The 15932-nt window shown below is 43.0% G+C and overlaps 1 protein-coding gene across 1 annotated transcript in view; it reads right to left on the reverse strand.

Moving 5' to 3' along the window:
* Positions 1-1044: 1044 nt before the first annotated feature.
* The window catches only part of LOC117672998 (vomeronasal type-2 receptor 26-like), a 28349-nt gene continuing 13461 nt past the window's right edge, over positions 1045-15932 (reverse strand). Inside the window, exons 4-7 of the mRNA XM_087893492.1 lie at positions 8980-9265; positions 6185-7039; positions 2034-2160; positions 1045-1943 (exon numbers count right to left, since the gene is read on the reverse strand). Of these exons, the coding sequence (XP_087749618.1) occupies positions 1045-1943; positions 2034-2160; positions 6185-7039; positions 8980-9265 (2167 nt within the window). The remainder of the gene's footprint in view (positions 1944-2033; positions 2161-6184; positions 7040-8979; positions 9266-15932) is intronic.

A 15932-nucleotide genomic window follows, 5' to 3' on the forward strand; every position in this document is an offset into this window, starting at 1 on the left:
GCATGCATCCTGCCCTCCGCATGCAGGTGTGGCCCCCCGCAGGCGCCCCACCCCCCGCACATGTGCGGCAAAGACTCAAAACCAGCTGGCCGGTGGGAGGCACATGCACATGTGTGGCAGACTTGGGCAACGGCTTGGGCAATGGCTCGCATGCCCACAGAGAGGGTGCTGCGTGCCACCACTGGCACGCGTGCCATAGGTTTGCCATCATGGACATAGGGGCAACTGGAAAGAAACTTTTGAATTTACCACACTTTTTGTTAGTGACCATTGCACATAATGTACAAAGACAGTTCCTAGTGTCTGATTGCTTCAGAAACAATTTATAGTCACTCCCTATTTGAATGAAAGGCTCCTTTATATTTAATCTCCACTTCCTTTTTACACATTCTAGTGTGAACATGATTTGAGATGACTAGTAAAGACAAATTTGTAATTCACATAAAATCTATATATTTGGTGAAAGACTGTTACACACAGAAAAATAGTAATCAATAAATTAAGAAGGAATAAATCCCTTTGGTTAATAAAAAGAACTAATAACTCCTCCATATATTCTCTCTATATCCACTACCATGTTTCCCGTGGGTCCCAAAATAGGCACTAGGGCTTATTTCAGTTTTTTTACCCATGTACAGGAGGCCCAGTTCTTCTGCTTGCTCACGGTGGGGCAGAAGGCTGGCTGTGCAGGCTCTTAAGTAGGGCTTACTTTGGGGGTAGGACTTATATTAAGTACATACATAAAAATCATGCTAGGGTTTATTTTCAAGATAAGTCTTATTTTTAGGGAAACAGGGTAGTCCCATACTGAAATATGACAATCAAACTGTCACTATTATTTACACTTTATAAGGGCCTATTTATATTTGCCTTTCAGAAGGAAAAAAAAAATCAAAGCTATTCAAATTTCAAAAGACAGGGCATTCATTGCAACATGGAAAGTCAATCTGCTGTACATTGTTCTCTGGCTTAAATGTGCAAGTGAGGAACACCTCCAACATTTACAGTATATATAAAGGATATCAGGCAAATAAAGAGGTTTTTCTAAAACTTTCTTTTTATCAGCTGATGTTTATTGTTCAGTTCAGGTCTCATCACAATGATAAAACACTTGGGGAAAAAGATGCACACCAATAATCCAGCACTTGAAGAGATCATAGCGAAGATTTCGACTGCCAGCATATATTTTCCCCTAGTGCTTAGATAGGTTGGAATAAAGCACAGCCAAACACTGCAGAAGACCAACATGCTGAAGGTGATGAATTTGGCTTCATTGAAACTGTCAGGTAAATTCCTAGCTAGAAAAGCAGCAGAGAAGCTAAGCAGAGCAAGAAAACCCATGAAGCCCAAAACACAACAGAACATGACCGAGTCTTCATTGCACTCCAGGATGACTCCTTCAGACATTGACTGTGCATCAAAATCTGGATATGGTTGGGATGTTATCAGCCACACAGCACAAAAACCTATTTGAGCAAAGGAGCAGGATAGAAGAATGAAACTAACTATTCTTCCACCCACCCATTTCTTCAATCTGGAACCAGGTTTGGTGGCCATGAATGCTAGAACCACAACAGAGGTTTTGGCCAATACACAAGAAATTGCTACAGAAAAGATGAGGCCAAAAGCTGATTGTCGAAGAAGACACACAATCTTATCAGGTCTTCCAATAAACAGAAACACACAAAGGAAAGAGAGGAGGAGAGAAACTAGGAGAAGGTAGGTGATATTCCTGTTGTTGGCTTTGACGATGGGAGTATCTTTATGTTTCATGAAGACTGTGATGACCAAAGTTGTCATTAAAGAAAAACAAAGGGAAAGAACAGTCAGACTGATCCCTAACGGTTCCTCAAAGGACAAAAAGGTGATCCACTTTGGAATGCACATATTTTTGTCAGGATTTGGATATTGATCTTCTGGACATGGAGAGCAGTTATCCATGTCTGAAAAACAACACAATAGAGAGGGTATAGTGGATTATACACAGTGCTGCACCCAGTGGCTTAGTCCCATTACATTTGAATTTTTCCTACCCTTCTCCTTTGATATTTTCCCTTCTGGACACAGAAGGCAACTATAGCAGCAAAATGACTCTCCTTCTTTCTTGGCCTTGCTGTGTCCTGCCTCACAGGGATCATTACACAAAGATAAAGGTTGTACCTATTCACAAATAAAGAATAATATTTTAAGATACAGATAGCAAAAGAAGTTCTTGGAGTGATACTGTTACTGGGGAATCAACAGATTAAGAAGGGAGTGACAAACTATCAACCTTCCCATGTAAACCAGATGGAAAATATGACCAGATTTGCCTGACTAGGTGGCTCAGTGGCTAAGACACTGAGCTTGTCGATCAGAAAGATCAGCAGTTCGATGGTTCGAACTGTACAGGTCTCCTGCATGAGCAGGGGGTTGGACTAGATGACCTCCAAGGTCCCTTCCAACTCTGTTACTGTTATATATTCTGTTATGAGCTAATTTCACATTATTGAAGAGCTAGTGATTTCCCCACTTCTGTTTTGCAACCTGAAAAGTTTGAAAAATTCCTTTTTACATTTCTTTCTCTGCCCATTATGCAGCTGTGAGCTATACCCTATCTTAACTGGTTGTTCCCTAAGTAGCATTTCCTCCCCACTCCACCCTACCCACCTTCCAAGGTCATTCCCACAATCACTCCATAACAAATGTGAAGTAGCATGAAGACTTTGACACTGAATGTTCTGCAAGCTCTCATGGATCCACCTTTTCCAGCACCTTCCCCAAAAAGAGATTAGATACTCAACAAAATTTGTTCCATGTAGTGTGGTCCAGTGATGACGTTTTCAGAAAGAGGCAAACCAAGTCTTCTCTAATAGGAAATGGAACACTCAAAGAAGAATTAATCACCATTAGAACCCACTCACATATCTCCCAGGCACTTCAAATGCCAGGACGGCAGGGTGGTTCTCAAAAATTTTAGCAAAGGGTTCTCTCCCCAGTTGCTGGGTGAGTGTGGCCATGGTGGGTGTGGCCTAATCACCCTCCTGCACCACAGTGGAGGGGGCATTTTTGCCCTCCCCAGGCTCCGGAGGATTTACTCGAGCCTCTGGAAGGGCGAAAATGGCCTCCTTAGGTTCCAGAGGCCCTCTGGAGGCCAGAAACAGGCCCATTTCTGGCCTTCCTGAACTTCCGGTAGGCCCATTTTTCACCCTCCTTGAGCCTCCGTGCACAGTCTGTACTTACCTGCATCCAAAACGGGCCACATAGGGACTCCTTGGAGGGGCAGGGCAGGGTGGGAAGGGCCAACCAGGAGTGGGATTTGGGGGTTCTCCGAACTGTACAGAATCTTAGCTAGAGGTTCTCCTGAACCCCTGCAAACCCCAGCAGGCCACCCCTGCAGGAGCGGTATGGGTCTAAAGAGCAGATGTCTGAACTCACACTCTCAAGGACCCTCAGGTTCAAACTGTTTCCAGATCATTGGGCAAGACTTCTCCCCAGGCAACTCTTCTGGCTCTGCAACAATGTTGGCATCCCACTGCAAGCAACTTCGTTTGACAGATGCTGAGCAAATTCCATCACATATCCCTTTATTAAAAAAAAAGGTTTTGTGTTGCCTGACACGGGGCTGTGGGGCAGCTGTCTGTGGATGCAACAAAGGCAGAGAAGTACTAATGTTTTCCTCCCCTTGCCACTGCAACTCTAAACGATGTTTGGTTTGTCCTTCATTGAGTGCCGATAACATTCTAGATTTCTCTTTTCTCATTACATCTCTTTCCATGGACCATGGGAGTGACAAGATCCCTAAGAGAAGATAGATTGCATGGGTGCAATCTCATCCAATTACTCATCTGCCCTCTTATTCAAGTGGCAACCAAGGTTTTGGATGGACTGTGGAGCAGATCAATAGGATCAATCTTTAGCTCCCTCTGAAACATATCCAGGGCCATCAGTCACTGGGGATGGACCAATCTAATGGGACCAGATTCCCCACAGTAGATACCAGCAACAGAGCATTCCATAAATATCAGGGTGTGACCTGGTCATAACAAAGGAGACACCAAATTTTTCCCCAATTCAGATCTATAGCCACAGCTCTGAAATGAGCACCAGATGTGATATGTGAGCACTGTCATGATCTGGGATAAGCACATGGCTGTCATGGTGGCCATGAACTCCCAAGCACAATATTTCATGTCAAATATTTGAAATGTAAACATTCTTTTAGATACCCCCCCCCCTTCAGTAATTTGTACTTAGGTAAGCATAGAGACAATATTATGGTACTTCTAGATAGATAGATAGATAGATAGATAGATAGATAGATAGATAGATAGATAGATAGATAGATAGATAGATAGATGTAGGCAGACAAATATAGATTCATACATCTAACCTGATTAAAGCCTACTGGCCATGTGATAAAATCCACAGAGATGTTGAAAAACATGTCTGGAGGAGCTGTAGGATCTATTGCTCCAACTTTGATTCTAAGAAAGGACTGGTTGGGGAATGTGATCCAGTTGATAATATCAAATCCACCAATGATTTTCCCATTTTTATCAAAGGAAATCTTTTCTTCAACAGTGTTATTGAATGAGATACTTCTCAAAAAGGAATGAAGCTGCAATATAGAGGGAGGGATCAAGAGAGCAAGCGAGGGAGGGATGAAGGAAGGAAGGAAGGGAAAAAGGAAGGAAGGAAGGATTTTTTTTGTTTGCTTTTATTCTGGTTTGTACACCAGCACCAAACAGATAATACAGCAATGTCACTGAAATAAAGGTAAAATACAATATTTCTTAAATAAAATTAAAAGTTATATAGAAATACATAATACAAAATTGTATAACCAAATCTATATGAATCTACAATACAATGCAGTATTGAACAGATGACTATAGACAAATGCAAAAGTAATAATTGAATTTCAAAAGGGTAAAAATAAGGGCATTATAGAGGAAACTTTTTTTTAGAGGTGATATTGCACCTGTAATATCCAGAGTCTTAACAATCACTGTCAACAAGTCACCATTTAAGCACCAAGTTGAAAGGTGACAGATAGTCAATTATATAATAATTGATTTATTCTTTGAAATGAACAGGCCTGGAAAAGAGTGAATTATAAAAATCTGTGTGTCTTTCTTGAGTAAGGATCACTTTATTGTTGTTGTTGTTGTTGTTGTTGTTGTTGTTGTTGTTGTTGTTGTTGTTGTTGTTTTGTTGTTGTTGTTGTTGTTGTTGTTGTTGTTGTTGTTGTTATTATTATTATTATTATTATTATTATTATTATTATTATTATTCCTTTTTCTTCCATTCAAGGTTTGGTTGAGAACAACCTAATCTAGAAACCTGTTGAAAAGTGGACATGAAGGTATTTTGAACAATCAAACAGATATGTTTTACTGTTGATTTTACTTTTAATCTGTGACTGAATCTTATAGTACGTTAGATTTCTAGGACATTGAGTGCATAGTATTAATGTTGATGTAAACTCTCCATGCAACACATATAAAATAAAGTGCTACTAAGCACTGTTTCAGAGACATCACCCTACCAACAAAAGTATGTATAGTCAAGGCTACAGTTTTCCCAAGTGTAATATATGGCTGTGAAGGTTGGACCATAAGAAAGGCTGAGTGCCAAAGAATTGAGGCCTTTGAACTACGGTGCTGGAGAAGACTCCTGTGAGTTCCTTGGACTGCAAGGTCAGTCCTAGAGGAGATCAATCCTGATTGCTCTTTAGAAGGTCAGATCCTGAAGATGAAACTCAAATACTTTGGCCACCTAATGAGAAGGAGGAACTCACTGGAGAAGAGCCTAATGCTGGGAAACATTGAGGGCAAAAAAAGAAGGGGATGACAGAGAATGAGGTGGCTGGATGGAGTCACCGAAGGAGAAGATGTGAGCTTAAATGGTCTCCGGGGATGGTAGAGGACAGGAAGGCATGGAGGAATGTTGTCCATGGGGTCATGATGGGTCGGACATGACTTTGCAACTAACAACAACAAAAGCACTGTTTCAATACATCAGTTGTAGGTAGTGGACATTTGTAATTTTAATGTGAGCATGTAAATATTTGAATGGATTAATCCACTACTATATTTTAATTCGAGACCTAATTTTAATACCCTTGGAGAATATGGTTTATTAGATTTTATGGCAACTACAGACAAGGAAACATTTTGCCTTTATCTGCTTAAGATCTTACCTGCCACCACAATTTGTGATTCTGAAACTGTTGCTTTCTGTCTTTTGCTATTGTTTTTCCCCTGGATTTGAATAAATACAATGATTGCAAAGCATGTGCCACAGCATAGACTGCATTGTAAATATTGTAGCTCTGGCCACTCATGCGTGTTTCAAACACAGATGTTGGAAGGGTTTCAAGGCTCTCCTGTCCAGTACATTTCTTCTCAGATGTCTCAGTTTTTGAGTTTGAGAAGAAACAACCAAATGCCTGTTCCCAGAAATCTTTCCGAAAATGATCATGCTGGTTATTGGTTGGATTTAGGTTCTGAAGAAATTCCTGGAAGTCTTGGATTTCTTTTATGTGAACTGCAAAGGATAAAGCCCCATGTAGGAAATGGATGTCCCAAAATTTTTCAAAGGAATTGGAAGTATAATCTGTTTGAGCTGTTGTAACCAAGATTTTTGTCTTCTTTGGTATATCCTCCACTTCTGACAATTGGAGGTATGTTCTAAGTAATGATATAGATTCAATTTCACCATACAAGATTACAACATTGGCTGTGCTGTTCATGAGAACTTGATATACATGGACTCCTTCACCTACTTGATCATTAAAATCAATGTAAAAATCTACCTTAGGGAACTTTTGTATGAAATCAAAGCAGATACCATGCTGGGAAAATGTGGGGAGCATCTCCTGTACAAATTTATCTCCCTTGTCATCATTCACAACAAGAACTCCAATCCAGATCCATCTAAAATACAGCAGTAGCTGCAAGAGGCCCCTACGTTGGTGGGATTCATCTGGAAACATTTGTTGGAAGAAAACTGCTTGAGTCTCTTTATCCATGACTGGGGCAGAGCCATAAGTCAACTAAAGGAAGCAAAGACAAAAGCAATTGTAAAGATCTACAGTAGTGGCCAAAATTGTGGAAACCTTTTGGGAAAAGTGTATGTTTGAAGTTTGATGGCTGATAACACCACTTTTTTTGGGGGGGGGGGAGTTTCAAGATAATCATATTCCACTGCTGGAATGGCCTGGGAATAGCCCAGACCTTAACCCAATTGAAAATCTATGGAGCTGACTAAAGAAACTTGTTAGTCAGAAGCAACCCAGCAATAAAACCCAGTTAACAGAAGCAATCATTCAATCACATTATAACAGCTGCAGAACTAAAAGATTTGGTTCACTCCATGGGAAGACTTTGTAATTCATGCTAAAGGTTACCCAACTAAGTATTAACTGACGTGATAATTTTTGTATATTTCATTTTTTTCTATTGTGATAATTTTTGTACATCTCATTTTTTTATGTTTCACTTTTCTTTTTTATACTGTAACTGCTATTCTAATAGCAAATCCATTATAAAAGTTGTTGCATTACGTTTTTGATTAAATTATCTTTCCATTGATATACAATTTTATGGTACTACTCCAAAAAAAAAAAAAGGTGGGTGTTATTAGCTACTTTTAGAAAATATACTTTTCTCAAAAGGTTTCCACAATTTTGGCCACTACTCTATATGAGCCTCTGAAAATGCATTGAATATTTTGGTGTTTTTGAGCTTGTGTACTGAAACATTGTCCACATAGCTGTATTCATTTCCAAATAGCTACCTTGGTTTTAGTCTTAGTAGTCAAAAAGTATTTTGGGATTTGTGCATGTGACTGTAAAAATTATTACTGTGTTATTTTTTAAGGAATAAAAAAATGACTATTCTAGAAAGGGAAAGAATAGGCTCAAACCAGGGGTGAAATCCATCAGGTTCAGACAGGTTCTGGAGAACCGGTAGTGGGAATTTTGAGTAGTTTGGAGAAATTTTGAGTAGTTTGGAGAAATTTTGACCGGCTGGCCCCAGAGTGGGGTGGGGATGGGGATTTTGCAGTATCCTTCCCCTGGAGTGAGGTGGGAATGGAGATTTTGCAGTATCCTTCCCCTGCCATGCCCACCAAGCCACGCCCACAGAACCAGTAGTAAAAAAATTGGATTTTACCACTGGCTCAAACCTTAAGTTCTGGAATTGGGGAATATTTCACTCCAATAAAAGAGAATGTTTGTTGCTCAGTGGGTCCTTAGTGGTCTCTGAGTTTGGTTGTTTTCTTGCAGATGTTTCATTACCCAAACTAGACTAACACTGATGATGTTACCTAGCTTGGGTAATGAAATGTCTTCAGCAAAGCAAACATGCTCAGAGACCACCAAGGATCCCTCAATATTTATCTTTCTCAAACACACCCACTGTTTTTTGTGGCTTATCATTACTATTGTAATCCAGTCAAGGAGAAATGAATATCAAATAGTTCCCTTTAATATTTTCTACTCATTTTGGATACACTATTGTCCTATCCATGGAAGACCAAACCACCTAAATTTCACTAGGTCCTTTTCTTCTCAACCCCTCCCCCCAAAAAACTGTACTTTACTTCCTCTTTCAGTCATGAATGCATATTCATACTTTAAAAAAACAAACAAACCCCACCTTCCTTAACTTTTACTTTTCTTTGGCGTTTGAAATTAAATTATTTCTCCCAAACTAGAATATTTAACTTTTCGTACTTTTGCTATTAAGCCAAGCATTTGACTTCTCTAATGCCTTGTCTTCATCTGTGGCCATTAATGTTCATTGAATTATAACAAACAGATCTTGTGTACCATCTGACTTCAATTCTTCAACATGAAGTATCAATCATCTTTTAAGCTTCTGTTCTGAGTATCTATGAAAAGGTTGAATATCGTCTAAAGTGTTCTTTATCATAAAAGCAAAGCTTTCTAGGCTTCTTCAGGTAGTGCCATACATACTCAACATATCTTACCTGAGGAACTTTATAGATGCACAGGACAGTTGCCACATAGAGACAGATGTCAGGCCCTCCAATGACTGCAGCTAAAGAGTTTGGGACCCCACAGTTGTAGTTAGGGATGAATCTTCCCTGGGTGAAGAGAAGCACCATTGAGGCAAGGTAAGTCCAACTTGGACTGAAATTGCTATTATAAAGGTGGAAGCCCAGAGTGACATTGGGTAGGATCTGGGTACTTTCATTGATCTCCTTGAGAGCAAATGCTAAGGCAAGGATGTGCTGATAATTCTGAAAGGATACTCTGTAACAAATGTTACATAATATATTAAGGAGAGACTGATTTAGAATATGGGATCTGCAATCTTTCAGTACAACATTTAGTTGAAGGTAGTTTAATGCAATATATATATTACTCTTCGGCTAGGATTAAGGAAAATGCTTAGGGGGAAAAATGTAGCACATATATATTTTTAACAAAGCAAAACAAAGCAAATACTGGTTAGAGGTTGGAAACATTATTTTGTAATATATGAAAAAGCCTCGTAGCAAACAACAGATACTGTTCCTAGGAATTCAACCACCTAGGAATCAAAATCACGTAAAGTATTAGTACCAGTTTATAAAACCTTAGTTGTCAGGTTTCGGTGCTATCTTGAATAAACTTCATTCTCAAGCGCAAGCTGTCTAATGAAACATTTTATTTTTAAGCATAGCAGAATCCGACATTTCTGACTCAAATTTGCAGCCAAACTGGCCCCTCCTTCCAACCCCCTCCTCTTCCGCTCTCCAGCCCCCACGTCCCATTGGCCATCATACAGATCCATCTCTACATCCCGGCACGTTCTTTTCACAGGAATGCAGCCCCCCACCCTCGTCTCCCAGGAAACCCTATCTGTATATACAAAACTAGGTAAAAGTTCATCTCAGCAATAAATCAAGCTTCCACTCTTTCTGCTTCAACTTGTTATGTCAGCGCTGGAAGAAAGTCTAATTTGGAACGCTGACATCCGGCCTCTCTCCCTTCACTTCTGCAACATCACCTATCCCATAGGGAAAACACAACAAGATTAGTCTCATCAGCCCCTCCCTGGCTGTGCACCCCCCCCTCCCGGCTTTCCCGGGTGGTCTGCATGGAATTTTGCTATAAGGCGATCAGCTTGGATGTTTGCGCTCTTCACCCAGGAAGCCTCTGACAATGGGTAACCCTTCCATTTAATTAAGTACTGAAGGCGCCCCCTGTGCCATCTTGAATCAAGAATCTGCTGCACTTCATAGTGCGTTTGGCCCCCAACAACCAGGGGCCCAGGAGGTTCACGTGGCGTTGGCCTTAAAGTAGACCCCACTACAGGTTTTAGAAGGCTACTGTGAAAAACGGGGTGAATTTTCCCCAAAAGCCGTGGCAACTGCAATTGCACTGTAACGGGGTTGATTATTTTTATTATAGGAAATGGTCCTATAAATTTTGGGCCCAATTTCCTGCTCGGGAGTCTAAGTCTCAAGTACTTGGTGGAGAGGTAAACTTTCTCTCCTAGCTGAAATGGTCTTTGGGGAGTTCGGTGCTTGTCTGCTTGGTCCTTATAAGATTGAGCCGCCTTTGCCAGCGCCCTCTTAACATTTTCCCACGTTTGTCTCAACATTGCCATCCAGTCGGTTAAACTGACTGAGGAAGGGGGCTCCCTCGGGTATTCTGGCATGGGAACAAAATCCATGCCACTCACTATTTTGAACGGGGTTAGCCCCGTGCTGCTGTGGACAGCATTATTATATGCAACCTCCGCAAAAGATAGGAGGTCTGCCCAATTGGACTGCTGGTAGTTGACGTAGCATCTTAAATACTGTTCTATCATAGCGTTCAGTCTTTCTGCCCCCCCATTGGTGCTCGGGTGAAATGCTGAGCTGAGCCCTTGGGATGAACCTATGGACCGTAGAAACTCCCTCCAGAACTTTGCTGTGAATTGGACCCCTCTGTCGGAAATGATTCTCCTGGGGACTCCATGTAGGCGGTAAATGTGTTTCAGGAACAGTTTGGATAACTGACGGGCTGAAGGCAGTCCACTACAAGGAATGAAGTGTGCCTGTTTGGAGAATAAGTCTATTACAGTCCAGATCACTGTATTTCCACTGCTCCTCGGTAGGTCTACTATAAAGTCCATTGCAATCTCCTCCCATGGTCTTGTTGGCTTGGCTACTGGTTGCAACAATCCAGGCGGGCACCCTGGCCTTGTCTTCATCGTGGCACAAATGGTGCAGCTTTTTACATAACTGTCTACGTCCTTTCTCATATGTGGCCACCAGAACTGCCTCCGTACTAGGTGCAGAGTCTTTAGGAACCCGAAGTGTCCTGCTGGTTTAACATCGTGGCTCCTCTTGAGAATCAGGATGCGTAAACTCTGTGGGACATAGAGCTTTGTCCCCCTCCATGCTAGTTCATCTCTTTTTGTCAAGAGATGTTGATTGTCCCGATACCAGGGGTCTGTCAGTGTTTCATTTTTTAATTTTGCAGTTAAGTCACTTGCAAGTTGGCCTTGCTGGTCACGTCGTTGCCGTCTGGTGATCACTTGGGCCGCAGCTTGGGTGGAGGGGATGATGGCATTCACTACCTGCTCCCGCTCACTGTTGTATTGGGGCATCCGGGAGAGGGCATCAGCCAGGAAATTTCTCCCACCTGGGATGTGCTTAAGCTCGAAATTGAAACGATTGAAGTATTGTGCCCACCGCACTTGCCTGGGCGACAGTTTTCGTGGGGTTTTTAGGGCCTCTAGGTTTTTATGATCAGTCCAGACTTCAAATGGTTTCTGGCCTCCCTCTAGAAGGTGCCGCCAGGTCAACAAGGCCCACCTTACTGCAAACGCTTCCTTCTCCCACGCCGCCCATCGCCTCTCCGTATCAGTGAGTTTGCGGGAGGTGTAGGCGCAGGGTTGTAGATCCCCTTGGTTGTTCTTTTGGAGTAACACGGCTCCTACTGCCACATCACTTGCGTCTGCTTGGATGACAAAAGGCTGTTCTGGATCCGGGTGTTTTAAGACAGGTTCTTTCGCGAACAGTCCTTTTAGCGTCTCAAATGCCTGTTGGCAGGTCAGGTCCCACTGTAGGGGTTGTCCCGGGCGAGGTTTCATCGCTGGGCTTCCTGTCTTTAGGAGGTCTGTCAAAGGTTTGGCAATTTTCGCAAACGAGGGGATGAATTGTCTGTAGAAATTCGCAAAACCTAGAAAACTTTGCAGTTGTCTGCGGGTGCGAGGGGGCTGCCATTGTAGAACTGATTGGACCTTGGCTGGGTCCATCTCTATCCCCTCATTTGATACTCGGTAGCCCAGGTAGTCTAGCCGTGATTGGTGGAAATCGCATTTTGGCAGTTTGACATATAGGTTTGCCCGTAGCAGTTTTTCCAGTACTTGGCGGACGAGGGGTATATGTTCGTCTATGGTCTCCGTGTAGATAAGAATATCGTCCAGGTAGACGAGGACCCCTTTGTAAAGGTGTTCATGTAAGACTTCGTTTATTAACTGCATGAACACTGCCGGGGCTCCTTGCAATCCAAAAGGCATTACTTTAAACTGGAAACTACCCAGGGGGCAGTTGAATGCTGTTTTCCATTCATCTCCTGCCCTTATGCGTACTCGGTAATAAGCTTCTCGAAGGTCTAGTTTGGTGAAAACCTTCCCTTTAGCTAGGTGGGCTAACATGTCTTTCATGAGGGGGAGGGGGTACAAGTTGTGTACGCAAACAGCATTGATACTTCGAAAGTCGACCACCAGTCTCATGGAGCCGTCCTTTTTCTCTTTAAACATGACCGGCGCCGCTACCCTTGGTTTCACTGGCTCAATAAATCCCCTTTGTAAGTTTTTGTCTATGTAGTCTCGCATTTCCTGCATTTCTCGGGGCGTCATAGCATACATTTTAGGTTTGGGTAGTTTCGCTCCTGGGATAATCTCGATGGCACAATCGGTCTCGCGGTGGGGGGGCAGAATGTCACACTCGGCCTCGCTGAATACCCCAGCAAGGTCTTGGTAGTCCCTTGGGATCTGGTTTGCGTTACAAGCGGTGGTGGGTGCGGCTGCCAATTGTTTTGCTGCACCTTCTGGGAGGGGCCCTTGCGTTGGTGGTGTTTTCTTCTGTAGTGGAGGGCTGCTTTGGGGTTTCAGCGTGGGAGGGAATTCTTCTGGTCGGGGCGGCAGGGGTTGGGGCCCCTTTGCTATTCTCAGCCTGCGGGTTCCCTCTTGCCACCAAATGATTGGGCCCCATTTGTCGAGCCATGAGAGTCCCAATATGACTGGTTCTGTCATCTTGGGGGCTATTATGAAGCGGATCGTCTCCCAGTGATCTGCGAGTTCTAGTCTCACGGGTTCAGTCAAATGTGTGGCATACGTTCCTCCCACTAGGGACCCATCAACTTGCTCGAAGCGAATTGGTTGTTTGAGCTGTTTAGCTCGGATTCCCAATTTTAGAACTGTGGGTAGGTTGATTAGGCACCGTGTGCTACCCGAGTCTATTAGGGCTTGGAAAGTCTCTTGGGCCCCTGTTTTGGGGGCTGTTAGGCGTATGGGGAAAAGAAAAGGGTGGACGGGTCCACTCACCATCGGGTCATCCTCGCCTTCGTCTTCCGTGTCATAGGGTTCGGGGAACTGATCTCTCTCGTCTGGGATTCCTCTGGTTTCGGTCAGATGAGCGAAAAACTCAGGGATTTGGGGAGCTTCCTGCAGTACGTGGGTGATGCGCTTGGGCCCTCGTTCCGGCCGTGCTTTGGGTGGTGGATCGGGTCCCGGTCTAGGCGTTCCACATCTTGCTGCTATGTGGCCGCTTCCCCCACATCTGTAGCATTTCAGTGGGCTCCGTGGGGCAGTTGGTCTGTAGGAGGGCTGTGATGTTGGGGTTTCTCGTCTATTGAGTGGCCCCTGGACTGGTTGGCCTCTCTCCTTTCCCTCTGGTGGTTTTGACGTGTCACTCGCCCGCAGCCCTCTGTCGACTTTTATCGCTACCCGGAACCATTCAGCGAGTCGGTTTGGGATGTCACGATAGGCAGTCACTTGGGAAATTCTTTTATCTAGGCTTGTTCTAAAAAAATACACCAGCAATCGCTCTGGTAGGGGAGGCAGTGTCCCAATGACTCTCCTGAATTCACGGATATGCTCTCTGATAGGCTTCCCCCTCTGCATTAGATTTCTGAGCTCGTCTTCCACATAGGGGTCCTCCTCCTCCTCCTCATAACGGGCTCTCAATAGTTGCAAGAACCCATCCGCATTTTGTAGCTGGGGGGCCCTGTATTTGTAGAGTGATGCTGACCACCTCTTTGCTTCTCCCTCCAGCCCTTCCGAGATAGCATTCACTAGGGCTCTGGGGAAAGGGTAGAGGTGTCCGAACCGCTCTATGTATATCTCAGCTGAATCGAGGAATTGGGCGAGGTTGTCTGGGTCACCATCGAATTTCCCTCTGAACTGGGGTGGTTCCTCCCTCTCTGCCCTCTCCTCTCTGTGCTGAGCTCTGGAGGGCCAGCCTTGGTGTTGGTAGTCCTCTGCCTCGTCTCTCATCGTGGGGTGGGGAGGTGCTGCCTTGTCTGGGCTTCGCTGCCATTCCCATCCCCAGCTCGCCCTTCCCAATTCACTTAGGGGTTTTTCTTTATCTTTTACCTTTGTATTTTCCAAGTTGGCTGGAATCACGACCGCTTCTGCTCCTCCCGTTTCTTGAAGCAGGCTTTCCTCCGAGAGCTTGGCTTCAGCCATAGTCCGTCCGACCAGATGTCTGGGAGGGAACGGGATGATTTAAACTCAGCCAGCCTGGATTTGGAGGAGAGTTTGGCTGTCTGTCAGGTTTCGGTGCTATCTTGAATAAACTTCATTCTCAAGCGCAAGCTGTCTAATGAAACATTTTATTTTTAAGCATAGCAGAATCCGACATTTCTGACTCAAATTTGCAGCCAAACTGGCCCCTCCTTCCAACCCCCTCCTCTTCCGCTCTCCAGCCCCCACGTCCCATTGGCCATCATACAGATCCATCTCTACATCCCGGCACGTTCTTTTCACAGGAATGCAGCCCCCCACCCTCGTCTCCCAGGAAACCCTATCTGTATATACAAAACTAGGTAAAAGTTCATCTCAGCAATAAATCAAGCTTCCGCTCTTTCTGCTTCAACTTGTTATGTCAGCGCTGGAAGAAAGCCTAATTTGGAACGCTGACATTAGTAAGACCACACCTGCAATACTGCATCCAGAATTTTGATCACCACATTACAAATAAATAAATAAATAAATAAATAAATAAATAAATAAATAAATAAATGTTGAGGCTTTGGAAAAAGTGCAGAGATGAACAACTAAGATGATTAAAAATCTGGAGACCAAAACACATAAGGAACAGTTGCAGAAACTGGTTATGGTTAGTCTAGAAAAAGAAAGACTAGGAGTGACATGATAGCAGTGTTCCAGTATTTGAAGAGCTGCCACAAAGAAGAGGGGTCCAACTTATTTTCCAAAGCAGCAGAAGGTAAGGCAACATGGAAACTAATCAAGGAGAGAAGCCACCTAGAACTAAGGAGAAACTTCCTAACAGTGAGAACAATTAACCAGTGGATTCTCATTATAGTCAAATGAAAGTAGCTCTATTTTGTTACTAGTAAAATCAATTGAAAAAAGGTAATAATTTCTCATATAGGTCACCCAGATTTTATTGGTAATTACATTTTCATAAATTATTTTGGATTCTCATTCTATACTTAGAAATAATTTGATATGACTATTAGAATAGACTAACAGAGTTGGAAGGGACCTTGGAGGTCTTCTAATCCAATCCCCTGCTTAGGCCTTACACCACTTCAGACAAATGTTATATTATATTATTAAGGGAATTTTAGCTTTTTTTTAAAAAAAAAATGATTGATCAAATTTATTTGCTGCCATCTCACCAAATAAGTGACTGTGATTGTCTTACAAGTAAAACATTTGAACAGTTTGAACATACACCAAGATATTCTTTTA

Source organism: Pantherophis guttatus, chromosome 4, assembly GCF_059756535.1.
Source record: "Pantherophis guttatus breed Tessera chromosome 4, ASM5975653v1, whole genome shotgun sequence".
NCBI lineage: Eukaryota > Metazoa > Chordata > Lepidosauria > Squamata > Colubridae > Pantherophis > Pantherophis guttatus.